This window comes from Lepus europaeus, chromosome 14, assembly GCF_033115175.1.
Source record: "Lepus europaeus isolate LE1 chromosome 14, mLepTim1.pri, whole genome shotgun sequence".
NCBI classification, from domain to species: Eukaryota; Metazoa; Chordata; class Mammalia; order Lagomorpha; family Leporidae; genus Lepus; species Lepus europaeus.
Genome location: NC_084840.1, coordinates 12630614 through 12654471, shown reverse-complemented (window position 1 = coordinate 12654471; position 23858 = coordinate 12630614). Strand labels below are relative to the sequence as shown.

General features: G+C 34.8%; 1 protein-coding gene across 3 annotated transcripts in view; it reads left to right on the top strand.

Annotated features, from left to right (window-relative positions):
• The window catches only part of KCNT2 (potassium sodium-activated channel subfamily T member 2), a 385345-nt gene extending 362491 nt beyond the window's left edge, over window positions 1–22854 (top strand). For 2 of the 3 annotated variants that reach the window (XM_062211538.1, XM_062211537.1), the window contains exons 25-27: window positions 4350–4650; window positions 15613–15697; window positions 20452–22853. In XM_062211538.1, coding sequence (XP_062067522.1) covers window positions 4350–4650; window positions 15613–15697; window positions 20452–20563 — 498 coding nt within the window. In that variant the 3' untranslated portion in view covers window positions 20564–22853. Of the gene's footprint in view, window positions 1–4349; window positions 4651–15612; window positions 15698–20451 lie in introns of all 3 variants that reach the window. The other variant, XM_062211536.1, reaches the window with a different exon arrangement.
• The last annotated feature ends 1004 nt before the right edge of the window (window positions 22855–23858 follow it).

Below are 23858 nucleotides of genomic sequence, written 5' to 3'. Positions count from 1 at the left end.
TGTGAGCACAGTTTAGTTATTCAATTACAAATGCAAGATTTTTTAAACTGTAACACTGCTTGTTTTCTTTTTAACTTTGATATTCCAAAAATAAGTTGAAAATACACCTAAATACAATGTGACTAGCGATTTTCTGTCTTGGCTTACATCACAGAGTACATAAACATGTCAAACCGAGCCTTTAGAAATTGGTGAAATATTTTTCTGTATATATATATATATATATATTTTAGCAAAAAATCCGCAGTGAGCTAAGGTTACTAGCTATGGTGCATCTAGATTTAACTTTAGATGTTCGCTCAAGAGTTCCTGTAATTTAGCCTTTTTTGAATGGAAGCATGAGACAGGTATTCTTTTGCAGAATGTTAAAATAACATATCTTCAGTGATTTCATTTCCTTGATGTCTTCTTTAGCAACAATTCCTGTTGTCCTCGATGATAAAGCAGATAGAACAGTTTAGAGCATTATAAAGCCTATAAAAATACTCTTGAGGGAGTCATGAATCCAGATTAGAAAGTCACTTTAAACCAGGAGGTGAATTGATTTCTTTCAGAATGCTACTTGTTCCCTAGATTGCTCAATAACCTATGACATGAATAGCTGTTCAGTAACAAATTGAGAGGAAACTGAATTGAGTCATTTTGATCTGTGTATTTGTGTGTGTGTCAAAAATAGAAAATACTGTTTGATATATTTTGTGACTGTGACACCCTCTTTCTAAAAATATGAATGTAATCAAGTTATTTTAGGTATAATGAACATATTTTTACTTAGTTTCTATTTTTGTAAAGAGATATTCTCAGCCTTTATTCCATCATATTAAGTTTGATAAATATTTGGAAATAATGGACCTTTTAGAAAATGTCAGCATGTTAAATTTGTTAGAATATTGTTGGAATATCCATATGAATTTTCATTTTATAGCTGAACTGTATATATACAATTTATGGAAGCATTTCATAAAGAAGTAAATATGTTCATTAGTATTAAATCTTGATTTTCAGAGTTAGTGAATTTCTGAAAATACAAAATACAAAAGAAGTCAAACCAGAGTCCTCTGATAGAAGTGGTGCAGAAAAATTCTTAGCGACGCTGCAGAATAATAATCAACCACTCTTGTTGTAAATACATTTTCTCTTCTTCAATTCACTAAACTTTAATCAAGGAAAGTTTATACCCAAGAATTTGTTTTTGCACCCTGATTTTGGTGAAATACAGTTAGCCTCAGGGAGAACTACACCAAAAATATGAGTCATTCCTTCTCTGTTTAAAACCCATTTTTCACTTTTACACATCCCCCAAATTATTTCCTTTTATCCTTTTCCTTTCCTTTCATGCAGTGTCCTGAGCCATATAATGACTAATATTTATTGAACACATTCTACTCTGGCACCTTATTATGCACTTTTATAGACTGTCTCTTTTATATCCTCAGAAGAATTTAGATGAGCAAAGTAATACTGTAATCAAACGCCTTTTTTTTTTTTCAGATAGGGAAGTATTTTAGAGAGTTTAAATCCTAACCTAAGTAAGATTAAAAAGCTGGGAAATGGTGGGACTGCTGTTTAAACCCAGGCCTATCTGATGCCAGAACCCTTACTTTCAACTGCTCAGTCATTGTGACTCCTTGCTCAGGGACAGGTTCTGCTCTAGAGACACCATCATATTTCCCTGTCAGCACCATTTCTCCCGAATCATGATACCATCTTCAAAACACAACAGTTATGATGTGAAGATGAAACAATATCAGGAATGTATATTATAAATGGACCTCCTTTACAAATGGGCACAAGCACACACACACATGCACACACACTTCCAAGGCTAGAATAATGAGTATTTATGATCAACGTTTTTGATATTTCAAACCTGTAAAAAACAAGTAATGTATGTTATGTTTGGATTTCTTGAAATTAATCTCCAAAATCTTTTCATTCCTTTTTTTCTTTAGTTAAACTTAAAAAACATGTTACTCATTTTATAGAATTATTAAGAGCAAGACTTACAGGTTTTATGAATTTTTGCTTATTAATCGTTATATTCCCTTTGAGATTTTAAAACAACACTGAACAGAGTATTTAATATTGGTATACTAATGTGTTTATGTTCACTTCATGTTTGAGATGTATAGTTTACATATGCCTGCCACATGTGATCAGGTAAAGCAATCACAAATACAAGTAGTATTTTTCACAAATATTTACTTATATATGTTTCTTTATTTGCAATGCAGAGAGATAACGAAAGAGAGAGACAAATAGAGATCTTCCATCTGCTGGTTTACTCCCCAAATGCCCACAATAGCCAGAGCTGGACCAGGCTTAAACCAGGAACCCAGAACACCATCCTGTCTCCCACATGGGTGGCAGGGGCACAGATTGTTGAGCCATCACCTACTGCATTTTAGGGTGTATTAGCAGGAAGCTGAGTCAGAAGCAGAGGTAACAGTGGATTCTAGGTCCCCTTGAGTGGGACTTGGGCATCACAAGTGGCAGCTTAGCCCACTGCACCACAGTGCCCATCCACAAATATTTTAATCTTTGTTGGAAGAGAAGGGGATCCCACTTCCCTCTCCTAAAATATCATTAGCTTGTGGTTCTATGACTTGGACTATTAAGTAACTTTACATGAACTTTATATCTCGAGTATCTGATCAGGAAAGATTACTGTTTCTACATATTTGCTGGCAATCAAACTATTTCTCATTGACCCTTTGAACTAGAAAGAGGGACAGAAAGATTATTTCAAATAATTGTGACGGAATTCTGCAAACATTGTCTAAATATGAATGAACTAATATAACTTCATTTTCCCTACAAAGTACAAATAAATTAGTGGGCAAATATCAGTATTCTTTATTCATAGTAGATATTACTCAAGAGTTTATATCTTTTACTTCCACCCAAGAGGATTTTCAGTATATTATCAAGTAGATGGAGAATAAAGTTAAGAATTATAAAGATTTCCATTTATTGCTAAACCATGATATTAAGAAATTATGATACTCCCTCCTTAAATTGTCAGATGAAATATGATGTTTATTTTTAATTAAGTAACCTGTCATTGTGAAGACATGAAGGTTAAAACATGTTTCATATCACTCTAAGACAGTGCTGTTCTATAATACAAATATGAAGGAATATTTGAAGTTTGGGTTGAATTTAAATGAGGATAATTTCATAGCTTGCCCCTGGGAACTGTACATAAGGCACTGACTGAGCTTCCATAATTTATATTCACATTTAAAGGATTTTATTGGATCCACTTCCTGACCTTACTTAAATTGGTAATTTAAATTCTATTACTTTGGAGGCCAACAATACATGCATGCTGTAGCTGACATTCAAGCTTCCATCTACAGAAAGGAAACAACTGTTTGCAGACTGATGAATGCTGCTCTTAGGAACGCTAGAATTCAAGGAGCTGCTCCCATGCATGTGCATGTTTTCAGAAAGTAAGACCTTCAGGCTTGGATGAGTGTTGGTTTTCATATGACTTCCTGCTATGAAAAGCAATATTGAGACAATAAAGTTACGGATTAAGGGACTGTTATCAGAACACAGTGTCTTACCTTAAAAAGCTAGAAGCAGTGATAAAAGTGTAAGTCAAAACAGACTTTTTGAATATGTTCACAGTTTCTCCCCCTGAGGAGAATGGCATGGTTAAGGTTTGAATGTGAGTTCTACAATGCATTTGCGAAACATTAATTTATAACATATTTTCACTTAGAATATTTAAAACAATTCCTGAAATATGTTTCATATTTTAATAAGAAAAGCATTTTATACAGTGAATAATGATTGCATGAGATTAAAAATGCTTTTTTTTCTTTTGGGCATATGAGAGAATTTTGTAAAATTCACACTTTATAAAGTTCATTCCAGCACCATTTTTAGAAAGAGCAAAAAATTTAAAAACCTTTAAAATATTAATTCCAAAAATAAAACTGTTTTTGAAATATTTATTTAACTTGAATGTAGAAGTCTCCTAGTAGATGTAAAAAAAAACTTCCATAAATATGTAAAATAATTTTTGTTTGTGTGTTTCAAGCAACTGTATCTTAGCAGTCATTTTAAATAAGAAACTCATGGATAGAAATGAAATCCTTTCACAAAAACCTGTAATGGAGGATGCATATACTTTAACTGATTAATAGCTAAGTTCAAGAAAATATTTTCTAACAAGAATTTTAGTATCAAAATTCGAATTTATGATTCTAACTTGCTCTTTCTATGGAAACTCTCATGAGTAGATACACAAGTAAAACTGGGCTAAGGTTTTGGCAGATGAATTTTATGTCAGTTGCAGGTTCCGATGATCTAATTCTCAGTATCCCTTTCCTTTAAAGTCTCAGATCTCTATCAGTGTAGAAGAGTGGGAGGACACCAAGGACTCCAGAGAGCCGGGGCACCATCGCAGTAACCACCGCAACTCCACGTCCAGTGACCAGTCGGACCACCCTCTGCTGCGCAGAAAGAGCATGCAGTGGGCCCGAAGACTGAGCCGAAAAGGCCCAAAGCACTCTGGTAAAACCGCTGAAAAAATAACCCAGCAGCGACTGAACCTCTACAGGAGGTCAGAAAGACAAGAGCTTGCTGAACTTGTGAAAAATAGAATGAAACACTTGGGTCTTTCTACAGTGGGATATGGTATGCTCTTGTGATTTCTTGCCGTTAGTAGTTATATCATTGGCTCTCGTTGAGTAAAGAATTGCATTTTTTGTTTCATGGGTCAATTTGTAGGGACTAGTACACATGTCTAATCTATGGAAAATTCAAACTTTACCATTAAAAACAAAGTGCTAGAAATGTTATACCTTTATTTATTCCACTAGGAACAGCACTGAACCCATTATGTGAATGATCTCAATTTTAATTTTCACAATAACTCTGAGTCAGTACCTGTTTCCAAGTTAGAGGTAAAGATCTTAAGTAAAGTAATTTGCTAATTAGCTTGTTAATTAACTGAGATTGACATCAGGATCTACCTGGCTCCAAAGTCTGTCTCTCTCTCTCTCTCTCTCTCTCTCTCTCTCTCTCTCACACACACACACACACACACACACACACACACACCCCAGAGCTTAGTCTAAGGCCTGAGATTAATTGAGTTTGAGGCAAAGGCAAGTAATTACACCAAAGGTGAACCGAAATGTTTCTAGAAAGTGTGTCTGGTTTCTTGTGGTCCAGAAAAAAATTATTCAAGAGCTTTAATTTTGAAGCTCAAATAGTGTTATATCTAAGTAGGACAAATCTGTCTCAACATAGATGCCGACGTTGATCTATGACTTCTGTATAGATATAGCATATAGGAAAAGCTCGAGCAAATAATGCAAAGCTAACTTTAGCATGTAACATTTATCATTAAATGAGTTTTATTTGAAAAAGAAAGTTGGCCAACTCGTTTAGTTGTATACATAATTTGGGTAATCTAGGATAACCCCAAGATAGCTTCTTTATCATGCAAGTTAAGGGTAAAATCATGTTAGAATCAAGCATGTTAAGGGTAAAATAAAATATATTCTCTTTACTGCCATCTCATCTTTATTATTAAAGTTTCAACTGGAGGCAGTGTTCATAGAGAAAGATTTTAATCATTGAATTACTGTTTAAGAGAAGCTGCAGGGTTTCTTGGAAGAAGAAAAAAGACATACTTACTGAATACCTAACCCTATGCCAGGAACTATGTACATTTTCTCATTACTCTGCATGACTGTGATTAGACAGGTGTCCCATTGCTTAAATAATTTGACTTTCAGAGGTTCAGAGGCTGAAGATCTTGTCCCAGGTAATATAATTGTCATGTTTTATATTGGAGTAAGGATTCCATGTTTGGTTGAAATTCATAATCATGTTTCACTTACTTTGAGTATAACCTAGTCTTTATTCCATTTTAATAAAGTCACAGCTAATATCTTATATTCAGGCACAAAGACACAAATTAATAGAGAAAAATGTTCCTCATTTTAGAAATTCACTTATAGCTGTTTGCCAACTCAGTAATGCTAAGTATGATTATAGTTCTCATAGGATAAAATTGCTGTATTGATGAGTACTTTGGTTAGTTATTAAGCTACTTTTATTTTAATAAAAAGATTTGGTAAGTGATGCCTCATCCACATTCTAGCTGTTTCTCATGAACATTGTAATCTGAGGCTGGTTTTATAAGCAGTGTGGCAGATAATAGCTTGATTTTTGGAAACACAAAAGTGCTTTAGCTGACTACATGGGAAAATCTTCAGAGAAAATATTGTGTTTTTGTTTTCTAAATCTCTGTCTGGTACCTTGCATTTATTTATTATCTATGATTGATTTTTATCATAATTTGTCAACTTTCACACTAGCTTTACAGAATGGAAGCGTGATTTTGGCCATCATTGCCTCTCCCTTCCGTTATGTCTTTCTTTGTTCTTTCTCTCCCTTCTTTCCTCCTGTACATTTGACAATCATGTACTGTGCACAGATTATTATGAAAACAAGATTTGCAAATAATGTATCACAGGTTTCTGAACTTCTTCACTTAATCCTTATTTACACTAATTAAATCCATTCACCAAATGTACTGTACTGCCCTCTCAGCACTACAGGCCATAGTTTTAGGCACTGGAAATAATACAATGACTTATTTTGACAAGGCCTCTGCATTTATAGAACTCAAAAATCTGGAAGATTGGTTGAATTCTTCAACTTTTCTGAGCCTACTTTCTATTTACAAGATTTATTTTATATTTGAAAGGCAGAGTTATAGAGAGAGGGGAAGACAGAAACAGAGAAAGAGGGAGAGAGGGAGAGAGGGACAGTGGGAGAGTGGGAGAGTAAGAGAAAGGGAGGGGGGGGAGAGAGAGAGAGAGAGAGAATCTTCTATCTGCTGGTTCACTCCCCAAGGGGCTGCAGTGCCTGAGACTAGGCTAAAGCCAGAAACCCGACACCCCAACTGGGTGTCCAACATGAGTAGCAGGGGCCCAGTTATTTAGGTCATCATCAGCTTCTTTCCCAGGCACATTAGTAGGAAGCTGGATTGGAAGCAGAGTGGCCAGAATTCAATATGATGCTTATATGGAGTGCTGGCATCCCAAGCAGTGCCTTAACTGGCTGTGCCACCACCCTGGCCCCTGAGCCTATTTTCTGATATATGGAATGGAAATAATAATACCTGTGCCATAGATCTGTGGTGAGAGGCACGTGGGATGATGAACAGTGTTTAGCCCAGACCTGGCATTCATTTCATACCCCAGATATACTGCATGTCTGCTGAAGTCCTCTACACACCTCTGCACCTGACATGTAGTAAGAAAGAGGTTTTTTCCACCACCAGAGGAAAAGAACAAAAACAAATTTTACACCTTTGCTGTGGTGGTGGTGGGAGGTGTCATCATCAAATTATTTTCTAAGTAGATCTGGCTGCTCTGAAAGAATTAAACAGATTATGTGGATTTGCTGGATGTGAGATGTAAAGGTAAGAAAAAGAATCAACAGATGACTATTGAGGGCCTCTTCAATTGTCTTCAATTTATAAATTTATCCTAGCTCATATGTTTTTTTCTTGCAATCTATTTCTTAAAGAAACTCAGGCTTTGCCCAGCAGAATTTCTCATGGTTTGAATTTCCAGTCTAAAATTGTCCATTGCATTATCTTCCTTTACTTATCAAAAATTTATCAGTTATTTCACTAATACAGTGTTTTAATGTAGTATTGTTTTTTATTCATAAAATTGTCCTAATTTTTCCCAGTGTCAGCCTCTTCAAATCGACTCTGTAGTCCCTCTTTTTATAATGTGTACTTATTAGAGAGAGAGAGACACCTCTTCCATCTGCTGATTCACTCCCTACAGTACCCAGCAGCCAGCGCTGTGAGAGGACAAAGCAGGACCCAGGAGCTAGAAAGTACACCTGGGTCTCCCACTTGGAAGGTGGTTGAGGCTGAAGCGCTTGAGCCATGCTCTACTGTGCTCCAGGATGTATTAGCAGGGAGCTGGAGGGCTTCACCAGTCATGGCAGGGCCTGTCTCTGGAGTCCTTCTGTGATGACATCAGTGATCCTTGGTTGATACCCTATGCTTCTACACTGGGGTATTCTCTCCAGGATTATCCAGTTTCTTTCAGGAGGAAATGCTATTTTAAGACCATAATCAATGATAAGAGATGCTCATTTTCATTTAATTTGTCATTGTCTCAATCTTTTCTAGGGTTGGAGCTAAAATTAACTGGATGGATAGGTAGCTAACTAGGTTGAAAATTATCTCACAAGTTCACACAGGTTCTTTCAATTAAAATCCAGGGACTATAGGGTTTTTATTTAACTTTTTCTTATATCTATATTTCCTTTCTACCATACCAAAAGTAATGATTGTAAACAATAGAATTATAGAATTATAATAGAATTGCTAGAATTATAACGTCATCATATAGTGTGCTTCAAAGTATACAGAATGTCTTAGAAAAATAATATAATGTTAATATAAAAAGTAAAATTGTAAAATGTATTTTCTTTTTATTTATGCAGTATTTAATTAGAGATATGTCCCAGAAGGGATACATAGTAACTTAATTCTGGTTTAAAGCTTGGAATGGTTTTTCTTGCTGTAGTTATATCACAACTGGATATAAATTTGGGTTCAGTTTTTGTTTTCTATGGTGAGAGATTCCTTTTTCTAAAGGTAATTTTTCTTTTGTAATTATGTAAGCTATTTACATAGGTCCACAGAGTTCAATACAAGGTATAGTCAAAGAAATTTAACCTGAATCCCCATCACAACCAGTCTCTTCCTTGCCTCATGGCAATCTTTTTTTTATATTATGGTTTATAATTCTACTTGTTAATTATAAATTTTAAAATATAGATGTTAGCATGAACTTACTTTAAAATATTTTTATGGGTTTAAAAATTGTATTTATTTAGTTAGAGAGAGAGAGAGATCTGTTAATTCACTTCCCAAATGTCAGTAAGAGCCAGGGCTGGGCCATGCTGAAGTGGAGAGCTAGAAACCCAATCCAGAACTCATATGGATGGCAGGAACCCAAGGAGTTGAGCCGTCACTGTTGACTCCTAACATGTACATTATCTGAAAATTGAAATTGGAAGCAGAGCTGGGAGTGGAACCCAAGCACTCTGATATTGATGTGAGTTTCCCAAGTGGCTGCCTAAAATCTATGCCAAACACCCACTCATTCTTTTAAAATTTATTTGCTTTCACATTCTAAATGTAAACATCTGTCTCACTTGGAATTTTCCTTTGGCATTAGGTGAGCAGAGTAAATTTTAATCTTTCCCAATACACTTTTCAATATTTAGTTTTGAAATACAATAGTATTTTTTAAAGTATTTTTTTATTTGACAGATAGAGTTAGACAGTGAGAGAGAAAGACAGAGAAAAAGGTCTTCCTTCCATTGGTTCACCCCTGCAAATGGCTGCTATGGCCGGCGCTGCGCCAATCCGAAGCCAGGAGCCAGGTGCTTCCTCCTGGTCTCCCATACGGGTGCAGGGCCCAAGCACCTGGGCCATCCTCCACTGCCCTCCTGGGCCACAGCAGAGAACTGGACTGGAAGAGGAGCAACCAGGACTAGAACTGGCACCCATATGGGATGCCAGTGCCGCAGGCAGAGGATTAACCAAGTGAGCCATGGCGCCGGACCCCCATACTACTTATTGAAATATAGACCCTACTCCAATAATTTTACATATTCATTTTTGTCAGATCCAAAATGTGTACATTTGATTGAGTCTGTATGCCTGTTCAGGCATAAATACCCACCTTTTCAATTATAGAAGGTTTAAATTATATTTTAATATTTGATAGCACTATGGGGCCCAACCATCTTCTTTTTTGGTACTTCCCTAGATATTTTGAATATTTCTTTTCCCAAGTTAATTTTATAGTTGTCTTATTTACTGCAGATAAAAATAATGAGTGTTATTTTGCTGTAATCTTTTTTTTTTTTTTTTGGAAACAATGTGAAGTGATCTCCATTCTTGAGAGTGGGGACCAGCTGGTGGAAGCAAGCACCAGCCTCACACATTCAGCTCCTTTTATCCCTGCCATGCAGACATCCCTTCCCCCAGTTTCTCACTGGTTGAGAAATTGGGAAGGTACAATCTAAATTCCCCACAGCACCTAAGGCAGGATGGGGTACGGTAACAGGGGTTGGTGTCTCGAGGTAAATCTAGGACAGGGGAAGGGGAGTTGAATTTTGGTATCACCAAGGTTCTGAGAACTGAGACACCAGAGCACTGTGTAACAGACATCTAATGGTTACCAATTACAGAACTGCTGAAAGTTATAAAAATTGGTGCAGTTTGCAAATCAAGCTTGGAAGTTGACCTAGTCTGAGTTTGCAGTCCTCTATCCCACATGTTACTGAGGACTAGTACCATGTCTGCACTAAGGCTAAGCTAAGACTTTCATGAAAAATATATCATGGTCATTTCTCAGTAAACATAAGCAAATAATAACTATATTATTCCTGATAGTACAACATGATAACTGCATGTCAGATTCACCTAGATTTAGCGATCTTATTATTTGTATGATTGTAGCCCATTTTTATTACAAGACTCTCTAAATACTAGCAAAGAAATATATGATCTCCACAACTTTTAGTTTTCAAAATGCAGATAATATTTGTGATTCCTTCTTAAATATTTAGGGTGCTTGACCTGTTAGTAGAGAGCAAGTTGCACTACATTCATTGTATTATTACTACTAACATGTAGTAACTAAATTTTTACAATCGAAGTTGGATGGAGCTAGTATTATTGTTAAAAAGTCTTACAAAAAAATCCTAAGCTTTCATATGAGGACTGAGTTGCAAGTGACTTGAGACTACCCCTACATACACAGCTATCTTCACCACTGTGTGGTTGTATAGAGCTAAGTATTCTGGGAATTTGCTAGTGAAGAGTGAACCTAGTTACATAATCAATGTATGTTGGCTGACAGATTACCAGGTAGGGGCACAAGATCCTGGAGAGATAATATGAGGCTGTTTGAAGGAGAATTTTACTAGTTATTTTTGCAGATGGATGATGTGTGTATGTGATATAGAAACTTAAATGTATTTGATATGGAAACGTTGTGACTGGTTATTTATCTCAGCAAATATTAACTACTCCTGACAAAACACTGTTTAGATCTGTGGAGGACAAAAGTGTAGAGAAAACATGGCTCTTCAGTAGAAGGACTCCTCAAACATATTGAATTGCATGTGTTTCCTCGAGTGGTCGTTCTCCCAATGTGTTTACTGTGATACCAGTAATTTTCATCGTAGAGATCTTTCACGTCTTTGGTTAAGTTTATTCCAAGGTATTTGATTGTTTTTGTAGCTATTGTGAATGGGATTGATCTTAGAAGTTCTTCCTCAGCCGTGGCATTGCCTGTGTATACAAAGGCTGTTAGTTTTTGTGCATTTATTTTATATCCTGCTACTTTGCCAAACTCTTCTATGAGTTCCAATAGTCTCTTAGTAGAGTTCTTTGGTTCCCCTAAATACAGAATCATATCATCTGCAAAGAGGGATAGTTTCAGTTCTTCCTTCCCAATTTGTATCCCTTTAATTTCTTTTTCTTGCCTAATAGCTCAGGCTAAAACTTCCAGAACTATATTGAATAGCAGTGGTGAGAGTGGGCATCCCACTAAAGGAAAATAAATTTTTAAATGGTCTCTGATTTTTAAAAAATCACATAACGAATATGTGTTTTCAGAAGTTATATTATCCTGGCCAGTGCTGCGGCTCACTAGGCTAATCCTCCACCTGCTGCGCCGGCACCCCAGGTTCTAGTCCCTGTTGGGGCACCAGATTCTGTCCCGGTTGTTCCTCGGCACAATGTGCTGGCCATGGCGGCCACTTGGGGGGGTGAACCAACAGAAAAGGAAGACCTTTCTCTCTGTCTCTCCCTCTCACTATCTACTTCTGCCTATCCCAAAAAAAAAAAAAAAAAAAGTTACATCATCCTACCAGGGATGGCATAACAAAATACAGCAGGCAGATGGATGATCGAACAGTAGAGGCTTCTGTTCTCACAGCTTGGGAGGCTGTAAGGGTCCAGGTGTCCAAAAGTTGGTTTCTTCTTTGATGTCATTGTGGCTTTGTTCTCACTGTGTCTGTACATCGCCTATTCTCTGTGGTTGTGCACACCTTTGTTTCTTCCGAGATGGGTAGATGTTGTCCTAGAAGAGCACCAATCTTAGTGGATTATGATCCAACGCTAATGATGTCCTTCTACCTTAAGCACCCTGAGGGCCCTCTCCATCTCAAATCTAGTCACATTGGTAGTTAGGACCTCACCATAGGCATTTGGAGTGGCCACAGTTCAGTTCATGACAGAAGTATTATTTAATGATAATGTACACAAATACATGTAATATTTAATTTTTTCTTATCAAATTCTGCTCTACTCTTCCAAAGTCCTCTTAAAATAATTCAATATGGAAATTAAAAACAAAACAAGGGGCTGGCGCTGTGGCGCTGTGGGTTAATGCCCATGCCTGAAGTGCCGGCATCCCATATGGGCGCCGGTTCTAGTCCTGGCAGCTCCACTCTCCGTCCAGCTCTCTGCTATGGCCTGGGAAAGCAGTGGAGGATGGCCCAAGTCCTTGGGCCCCTGCACCCACAAGGAAGACCAGGAAGAAGCTCCTGGCTCCTGGCTTTGGATTGGTGCAGCTCCGGCTGTTGCGGCCAATTGGGGAGTGAACAATCGAATAGAAGACTTCTCTCTCTCTCTGCCTCTCCTCTCTTTGTGTAACTCTGACTTTCAAATAAATAATAAATAAATCTTAAAAAAAACAAAAATATGAAATCTTTCAGTGTGAAATAGTCTTCATTAATATACTCTCTGAAAATTTCTTGAGCATCATTTTTTTTGGCAATATGAATTACCAACACAAAGTACTCTAATCAGATGTTTTGCTGTTTGAAAATTTTGGTTTAATAATTGTCTATGTTAATGAATGTAAGAAAATCAATTACTTTGTTTACTACTACTAAAATACCTTTATTTTTATTGTACAGAATTTCTTATAATGTTTGTAATAATCTTTGTGTGAAAATGTACTGGAGTAGTTTTTTTTTCAAAAATTCAAAAGAAAAAGTTTCAAAAGATAATATTTTTCAATGTTGAAATAATAGCTTCTGTGTATTGAGTGTGAATGTAAGATCTTGGGTCTTTGTAGTTTATCAGTTCTGAGTTTTGTTGAAAATCAGGAACATGGTGAATATATTCACAGCAGATTCCTTTAATAGATATTTTCATTGGGTTGGAAATAGAAACTTGGTTCTGTGATTCATGAAGCCAAATTTACCAAGAAAATGTATTTTATTCAGTAAATATATTATATGTTTGTGCAGCAGCCTTTATTAATCAATTTGTGCCTTTTTTATGGTCAAGGAAAGAAACCAGGAGTGATTAGTTCTGATTGTGATGCTATCCATGAGACCCACATGGGATCACTGAATTGAGGACATTAGCAGAACATCTGCAACCGTGTCTTTGGAAGCATTAAATTCTTCAGTATTACAATAATACAGGCTACTTGAGTAAATAAAAAATTGATGCAGTCATCACATAATTAGATCAAGTGTTGGAAATTTTCCTGTTATCTCGACAATTTTTGCATTTTTAATAGGTAAACCAGATCATCAATGAATTTTGGCTTGACTCCAGAACCCAAATTAACAATAACACCCTGTTAATTATCAAGGAGAAATATGGGTATTGGTATTGACTAAACTTGTGTTTCCTGTATTACAGTTTAAAATCACATTGTATAAGAATTCTAGACTTATATGACTACATTGATAAAGGAAATAGGGATTTTCTAGTAGACCAATTTCATTCCATAGCATTGTGATTTAGTCTTCATGATATAATATCAATCTGTGTTCTTTTATACTGCAGCTGTGAAAATTCACAGAAAGGGGCAATTCATCAAAAAGCACACACACACACATAATCAAAACTGCTTTTGTAGAGAGAAATGATCCTGATAATCTCCTGTTAGTAAAATGTGCTGTAAGTTAGAATTGAGCCCCATTTGCAAAAGAATCATTATGTCCTCATTGGAACTCTAAGCTCCACTCCATTGAATTAACCACTTATCCCTAGGCGGGATTGTCATATTTAGCAAATAAACATACGAGATTCCCAATAGAATTTGCATTTGTTATAAATAACAATTAAGTTTTTAGTAAGTTAGTATGTCACACATATTTGACACATGTTAAGTTAGTATGTCACACATATTTGACACATGTTTATGCTAAAATTTAGTTGATTTTTTAAAATTCAGTGTCACTACATTCTATATTTTGCCTGGCAACCCAAATATTATTGTATTATACAGTTACTTCTTAAAAACTAATTTTATGTGCTGTTGATTATCATAGTTTACTGGCAATGTGGTAAATTAACTTATCTGATAATGTATTTGACTTATAAGATAAGGACTTTGATTTATAGACTTTAAAAATAAGATAAATCTGCATATCATCTTGAAGTACCATACTGAAAATAAGTATTTCACCTTAATATGATTCATTTCTAATCAGAGGAACGTAGTGATCAGCACTGCTTTATGAAAATTATGTATATTCTATGGAGCAGATTTTAATCTTGGTCAGCTATGTTGGGCTTACAAAATCTTAATCTTAATTTAGTGTAGATTTTTGAATACTGACATATTTCTTTTAGTGTAAATTTTGTCCTTGTAGTTTTGTACTCTTGTCTGCAACTGAAGTGGCTAGGAGGGTACCATGACTTGAGAGCCGGGCTTTTAATGGCATTCTCAGAGGGCAAACCTTTTACCCTTGGGAGGAAATATGTTTCTTGAAGTTTGAGTCCACGTGACTTTACATTTATATCTTATGATTATCTTAAACTCTAAATAATTGAGACTCCCAAAGCTCTTTTTTCTCAATAGCTTATGTGATGCCGGATTTGTCAGCCTAAAGATGTCCTGCAGTAAATTAACAGTTCAGAAGGACATAGCCTTTTATTTTTAAAAATATTTTGTTTAAAAAAAAAAAAGTGTTCCAACAGCACGATTTCCTAAAAACTTGGATGATTTTTTGTTCCAGAGGATTCTTTGCATTCTGAAAAAAACATTAGCATGGTTTATATCAGATGTGTCATGTGATGAAGTAAAACGTAATAAGGGACTTTAAGCTTTTTAGATGCATTTCTGTCGTGTTTTCTAAATAAAAATGCAGTTACATGATTTTTCAAAGAATGTCATGTATGAATATTCGTTTCTGGGATGACTATTTATAATTACAATTATTTTTTATAATCAATAAGGTAAAATAAGTAAACATTGTTTTAATCATTTCTTTAATAGAGATACTTTTTTCAGTGTAATAGCCTAAGGACAGACTATAACTTTGGTTGTTCCAAGTAAAATTAGAAATTTTGTTTTTGTAGTGTCTTGGAACAAAAAATGGGAACCTGATGGGTATTTTGAATGGTCATAATTTGAAGATAGTCAAACTTTTGTACAAAATCTGGCTTTCAGAAAACTATAGCAAGTTCTAATTGGCAACTATGTGGTTTGAACATAAACTGCTATACAATGTTTCCTGTAATTTTCTGTCAATCGCATGACACTGGCATTTATCTTCTAGATGAAATGAATGATCATCAAAGTACCCTCTCCTACATCCTCATTAATCCATCTCCAGATACCAGGCTAGAGCTGAATGATGTTGTGTAAGTTGATCTCATATCTCATCTAGGCATGTATTTTTAGAAAACTACTAATGTATTTTATGTTTTTATCTGTCAGTATAGCTCTTATTTTTCTTATGCTACAAGTGTTTAGAAATCCTATGTATAATTCAATAAACAAATGAATATGATGTGTTGTTTAGTGTAATACCCCACCCAAAAAATAGATTATAGGATTATTTAAAAGAGTGGTATAAAGTAGGAAATGATGGCAAAAATTCCATGTTGTGTGAGCTAATGTATATTTAGAGAAATAAGAGAAACCCAGTGAATTATAAGAAAATAACTTTAAAAAAAGTGAAATATTTCACACTATCAAGATGCCTTAAAAATCCTGAAAGCCAAAGTAAAACAGGTGAAAGCATGTGTTATGGGAATAATTGCCTACATTATAACTATAAAATTGTAACTTAAGAAAAATAAAAGCAGTATGACTTTGACACCAAAAAATTAGACATCATTTGAGTAACATAGACAATGCTTTTCTAAATTTAAAGTGGAAAATATTATTATGAGTTAGAGCGATTACAAAGGATGTCAGACTTGAGCTAGATTTTGAAGGGTAGCTAGGACTTGTGTTGGTAGAGATCAGAGGACATTGTAGAACATGAAATATGGCCTGAGAAAAACACACTATGTGGGAACTGCATATCATGTGTCAGTTGGCCCTTTGACTAGAGTTTGTATTTTTAATAAAATCACTGTTGAAATTGTTGAAGATAATATTGGAGACATAAATAAGGAAGGGCCTTGGATGACAAAATAAGGAACTTAAATTCTGCTTTATCCATGATGGGCAGCCCTTGGACATACATGAGTGAGAAGGAAGCCAGGATTTAGAAACACACTTTGGCAGGCATTGATATAAGCCTTGGTAACAAGTTCCTAAGGAGAACCTGCTCTTGAGATCAGGTCCTGCCTGGGCTTGCCTGGGCTACAAGTGATGCTTACCCAAGGTGACTAACTCCAGATTGTTTCCGTGACATGAAACAAGTGCTAAAGATCAAGAAGTCTTTGTGGGTATTAGGTCCACAGGATGCTTAACTTCTAAAATCAGGATAATACAGTCAGAGATTAACAAGGATTGAGAACATTTTTTGTGATGCAGAGTATAAAATGGATCTATGCAAGTAGTTCAGAACTAAATCTAGTAATGTGCAAACAAATAGAAGACAATGTCTCTGTTTCCAGGTTTGTGGGAGATTCTGCCTGGGTAGGAGAGAGAGGATAGGGTTTGGTTTGGTTTGGTTTGGTTTGGTTTTTGAATGAGCTCTGCCAGAAGCGAAATAATTGGGTTGATAGGATGAACAAACATAGATGTGGGCCTGACTGTAGGGAAACCAGGTAAGAAAAACAGCTGGGAGGGAGCTAAGAATCTATCAGAGCATCAGTATACCAGACTGTTTGTTATGAAAGCAAACAATAAGACTCAGTGAGTGTGTTAGTAACTGGAAAAAGCAGGACAGCACGGCTATGAGGTTTCATAACTTTGTGATTGCAAAAAAGAGGGAAAAAAAACCACAAAAATTACACATCAAAGCAAGTCAAAATGGGGGACAATTTTCCAACATAGAGATAGGAGTTTTGGCTAGGAAAAAGAGATGATGATCTGGGCCCCCATATATCCTTAAAAGTGCTAAGTGTAAGAGCCTAGAGAGCATAAAGATACACGCCAATGGAGCTTTGAGGAGAGGTTCGTCCTATATAAAGCAAATACCTTAGTTTTTATTTCCTATGTGAAGAAATCTAAAAAGGGATTGATTTTTTCAAAGAGTTTCATAAAGAAGAAAACGTAGAGGAATATTGACCTGCTTGGTAGAAAAGGGAATGGTTTTCAAAAACCTGTTAGGAAAATATAGCAGCAGGATTGAGTCTGGCCCAAAATAAATATGAAAAGATACCTAAGGTGTACCTAAGTGACAACTAGCAAGTTTAGAAATGCTTTTTTTTTTTTATTGCTATCTGATAATACTGGTTAGAGTATAGGAGTTTTGGAGAAGCAGATTAATAACAATTCAAGCTACTTGGCTTCTTAAGGCATTTTCAAAACTTATATCCAGGGTGATGTTGAATTTATGGAGGTCTTTCTTTAAGATCTTACTTATGGTGCATCTAGGTTTCAGTTGCTCATCCTGGAGACTTCAACCGTGTGCTTAAAATAAAAACAAGCTAGTTTTTTTTTTTTCTTAGCAAAAAATTTATACATATCTTCATTCTTCTAATAACCCATTATTATAAGCAATTTTAATTAAATATTTATCTCTGTTACTCCCAAACTTATATCTCTTTCTCAATAACTATAATTGCTTTAGTTTTATAGTTTAATTAAGATATTTGTATTTATATTTTATAATAACTTCTAAGTTTCTTGAGCCTAACACGATTATTTTGCATGATTATTTTAAACACAATGTTAGCCTTTTTAGTTTATATATATGTCCTTCCATCAAATATGTACGTTTATAATTGCAAATAGTTTGCAAAACTTTTATACTTATAATTAAAATAATATGTTACAATACAGCCTAAAGATAAAATATATATATATGTATATATATATTCAGAGAATTTTCTTTTAGACACTCATTTTATGTCAATTGTAAGCTAAAACATCAGTTTGGCTGCTATTCAAAAATCCTTGCTCACATCAATAAAGCGGTCTGTATTTGTGGCATTGAGATAATTAAATTTCAGAGCAATGATCAATTATCATGAAAAATGCCTACCCTGACAAGTAGGGTATAAAACCACAGTTTGAGAAATTTCCTTTACTGGATTCATAGGTTTAGTAGGGGTAGTAATAAGGGAGGGGACTTTTACCACTGCATCAGTGAATTTTGGGGATGTTGGATTAAACTTAATCCTTTATGTTTTTCTAAATATTAACTTCAAAAGTTCATCAATGAACATCATTAATTTGATTCAAAGAACAGTAAGTCAGTAGATAATATGGCGTTAAAAAGCTTAATGCGCACTATTAGTTTTCTTCATCGATCTACAATGCTATTGATATTTAAAGTAATTATAAAGCAGTGTGCATAGATAGCAAAATCTAGTAAACAAACCCAAGGACACCAGTCTCAACTGTTATTCAATTGAGGACAGTAGACTGATGTGTGTTCCATTGCTTTTTCTTTCTTTTTTAATTTATATTTTATGAATATTTCTTCCCCTGCCCCTTTTTAAAGATTTATTTATTTATTTACTTGAGAGGCAGAGATACAGAGAGAGAGGGAGAGACAGAGAAAGGTCCTCCATCCGCTGGTTTGCTCCTCAAATGGCTGCAATGACCAGAGGTGGGCCAATCCAAAGCCAGGAGCCAGAAGCTTCTCCTGGGTCTCCCACGTGGGTGCAGGGGCCAAGCACCTGGGCCGTCTCCCACTGTTTTCCCAGGCCATCAGCAGAGAGCCAAATTGAAAGTGGAGCTGCTGGGACTGGAACGGGCAGGCAACCTACGATGCCACAGTGCCAGCCCCTCTCCTTTTGTTTTTAAGGAGAAAAACACAATCTTAATTAGAGTTCTCTCCTTTAAATTAATTTCTCCAGGCATTTCTTACACTTCCCCCTAAAATTATTATAGAAATATGAAAACAAGACTCTCAAAGCGGCATTGCATGTGTTTACTTTCTGCTGTCCCTGCTGAACCCGCAGTGGCTTCCCACTGCCTTTCCAGTGAAAACAAACTACTTGCCTTGAAACTTGAGGTCCCTCACCAGCTGTTTCAGCCTTTCTTTATACTTTACCGATCACAACTTCCTGCTCGGATCTGTCTTCAAAGGTCAAATTCATTTTCTGCTCATAGCAGGGACCTTCCTCCTCTGTACCCTGATTGTCCCGCCCTAGGATGGCTCTCTGCTCTGCTCAGTCCTGGAGACAGAGGTTCAACCTGACCACTGCAGGAAAGCGTTCCCTCGTTCTCTCAGTTGTCCTCGCCTCCTTAGTGTGGTATTTGGGATTCCCTTTTCTTCTTACTATCTACTTCAAAAGTGGTATGCCAGTCTGTAGGGCGGGAGTCAGGCTGTGTTATTCTTGTATGCATAGGCACCGACACAGTGTCCTACAGGAGTTCAAATCATAGTGGCTGATGACATATGTCTCTGGGCAGTCTAAAGTGAAGTGTCTCAAAACAAATGATAGCATTAAGGAAATGTATGACTTTTTTCCTGTTTAGTAAACTGAATTAAAATTATTTTATACTTTGTTATTATCATCTACTATTCAATAACTAGAATTTTATATGAATAATTTCCCAGCTAATTAAATAATAAATAGACATAATGTTTGCATTTATTAAATCATGTATTTTACAATACTCAAATTAGAAGAGACATTGAAAATATTTATATTAAATTACTAATTTTATGAATGACAAAAATAACACTAAGAATAGTTAAATAATGAAATAATCATCTCTTTGAATGAAAATGAGCAAAGTAAGAGAATAAATAAAATACCAAAATAAATCATGAAAATTTGATAAGATTAAGTTGCTAAAATAGATCATGATTGAATTTTTTGTTTCAACAACATCCCTCATCATAATCTTCTTGAGCATATAAATAGTAATATAAACACTGCAAAAAGTTATAGGCCAAGAAAACAGTAAATCCTTCCATTACTGTTTCATATGGAGACATAGTTTACATAACCCGAAAGCTTGACAAAGTAGAAATATAAATTACCCAGTTGAATTAATGTTGTTTTTATTTACAAACATATTTTCTTTTTTTTATTAGATACTTAATCCGGCCAGATCCACTGTCCTACCTTCCAAACAGCGAACCCAGTCGAAAAAACAGCATCTGCAATGCTACTGGACAAGACTCACGAGAGGAAACTCAACTTTGATAAAAAGAAAACAGGAAGCTTACTTTATTCTGCAAGGATCTTGCTTGAAATAACAAAAGTGAAAGGAACCAGACTGGAATATGTTACATTCTCTCATATTTAAAAATAAAATCTATTCTCTTACTATTCTATATCATTTTAAAACTTAATATACTATTTATTGGTTCTTCCTCTATTAATATTTAAAAGATAAAAATGGAATGATTTTTGAAGACCTATATTAAAATACTAAAATAAAAATTTTATATGTAATTGTTCAACAGTAATTCAAACTGTATGAAGTCAATTTTAAAAATTATTAAAGTCTTATGAAAGTAAACTAAAAATCTTAATTATATTTGGTGTGTCACAATGAGCATAGAAGAGCATTGCTCCTCTTATAATTTAAATGGTCAGATTAAATTTAAATTTGCGGTTTTACAAAATTGAGCTCATCATAAATGTCTAATCTTCTCCACTAAGAAATTCGTATGGCTGACTTTTATGTAAGAATCATGGTTTTAAAGTATAAAACCTTAAATCATTTCAACCTTTTTTTTTGTCCTGCCTTTTCATAAGCTATCATATCCACCTTAGTATTCAAGATGCTCATAGCATGTTTTATTACACAGATGAAACAAAAATATAAACAAAAAGAAATAATAAGGACCTGAGCTTTTTGATAATTTGTGTCTATCACACTGTTTATACCAAGAAAAGTATACTAAAAACAAATATCTAGTGTTTTAAAAGAGTGCCTAGCATATAGAAAATATGTAATACATATTTGTCTACTTAAATTAAATCCAATAATTGAAATGTTAACTGGATTTCTTGAGCCACACAGTAATGATTTTCATTAGTCTCTTGAGCTTTAACATTTTTCATACAACTATATAGTAAATTTCATTAAAAATACTGTAAAATGGAAAGAAGAAAATTTATTCTTTTTATGGACTTTAAGGCCACTTAAAACATTAAAAGTCTCCTTATGTCTTTGATATTAAAATAATCACCTTGAAAATATGTCAAATATTTGAAAAATATTGTGAGGAAAATACATAACATTAAAATAAGTGATTCTTGTCACGTAAGTTAAAATGAATGATGCAGTATAATTTGACAATTATAAATTTAAATATATATTGCATCTTGGTGACTACAAATGCTTTTATCTATATTTATCTATATGCCCCTACAGAAATGGACCAAAATGCCAAGATAATGTCCACGTGGTTGACCAGCTAGTTGAAGTGAGTTACTGTGTTTCCATTGGAGAAACACTGATAGGTTTTTATTTTTCTTCTAAGGTTTTATTTTTGTTTATTTGTTTACTTGACATTGAGTTTTAAGTCACCAAAAAATAGAAACCATACTAATAGAAAGGGACATTTTGCCCCATCTTTTAATAATGAAACAGATAAATGGAAAATTGGAAAACATTTTTTAAAGGATAGACAGCCTAATGTTCCCCCAATAATTCTACAGAGATAAAAATCTGAAATCAAAGACTTTAGCCATCGTATAATTTGACTTAGAGAAAATGAAATCTTTTTTTTTAGTATTTTACATTTTCCAAATTTTATAACAGTAAGAACATCAAGAATTTTCCTAAGAAAGAGAGCTTATCTTTCCATCTTCTTTGATGAGATAGACAGAGGCAGACTTTATTAAAACAGTTTATTTAAAATTGGGAGCATGCCTTAAAACTTAAATATTATATGCATATATATGTCTGTGTTTTAAACATGAAATAAATTTGACAAACACACATATTCACATATAGATTGTTGACATTGAAGGCAGAATTGAACTAATACATGTAACAGAAGTAATTAGCAAATTTGCTTCATATTTGCACATCAATGGTAAGTATGATGTTTTTTGAGTTGACTTTTTTAATTTCATTAAGTTATTTTTAGGAATAAATATAAGATTTTACAAATATATTTCCCCACAAGATCTGAAGTTTAGTATTTTTGCATTATGACAGTTGTTAAGACTAGGGTTTTAAGCTAGGATATGATTATATTTCCTATAAAACTAAAAACTTTGTTTCATAAATTTAAAAATAATTATTTTTGATTATGAATATTAGTCCAAATTTAATATTTGACACTTCATATCAGCCTGCTGTAATAATAGCTTGTTAGTCTTTCTGTTATTTAAAGAATAAAAACATGCTTATAAGACTTTTACCAAACTGTTGCCTTTTTAAAACAATTATACTTGCACATGAAAATAAAACATAAAGTCAAAAGTAGCTCTTGTATCACTTTGAGAATTGGTTTTGTTTATTGTCTGTGTACATTTTGCTACTAGTCACATTGAATTGCTTTAAAATAAAATTATTTCCAATGATGAAAACTCTTGGTGTTTTTTGGCAAAATCTTGGATTTCTTAGATATGTTGTTTTCAAACTATAAAATTCATTTGTCACTGTTATATCTCCAAGCCAAAATAAACTTGAGTGTGATCTCATGGAAAATACAGCAAGAAGTAAATGGTTGTTGAGCTACTTTTTAACATGATAGGTTCTGGACAGTCACTGCACCATGGCAGGAAAGGAGAAGATAAAAGGAAGGGGCAGGATGGGAGAAACAAAAAGGAGGATGTGTGCAACTGAAAGAATAAAAAGGAAGGTGATAAAAAAAATGAATTTAGGTGCCACTACAGAAATATGATCCACAAAACAGAATAATGTCCCAAATGCAGAAATACAAAAATTTATGGGCCAGAGGAGCAACTATTAAAGAAAAGAGAAATTATTTAAATGCTAAGGTAGACTTTCCATTCCTAGCAAATCAAGTATAGACACATTTCTTTCTATCCTACTAAGAACAGCTAAAAACTCATAGATATTACAAGCTAGACAGACATAAGGAGACTTTGAACAGTGGGAATAGGGAAGACAGGCTAGGCATCTCAGGACTTGAGGACAGCATGGTGATGACTTCCTGGGATTTCTTTTGCCTCCTTTGTACCCGAGCTGGAGAATACTTAATGGGCAGCGACAAAAAAAAGTCCCAAGAAAAGTCTCCTCTGTCCTTGCACAGGACTGGCTCCAGCAGCGAGTGCTGCATCCATGCATTCAGTTGTGGGCTGTCCCCTGCATTGGAGAAGCCAGGGAATGACTTCTAGAATACGGAGTTGTCCACACAAGCAGGTGCCACATGGCTCTCTCAGCACTCTGATAGATGGTCAGTAGTGGCGTGCCTCCAGTGAGATGCTTCCTTCTGGACAGCTTTCTCTAGCACCCCTCCGGGTAGATTTCTGGCAGGTTCTGCCAATGCAACTCCATAATGACTGGCATTCT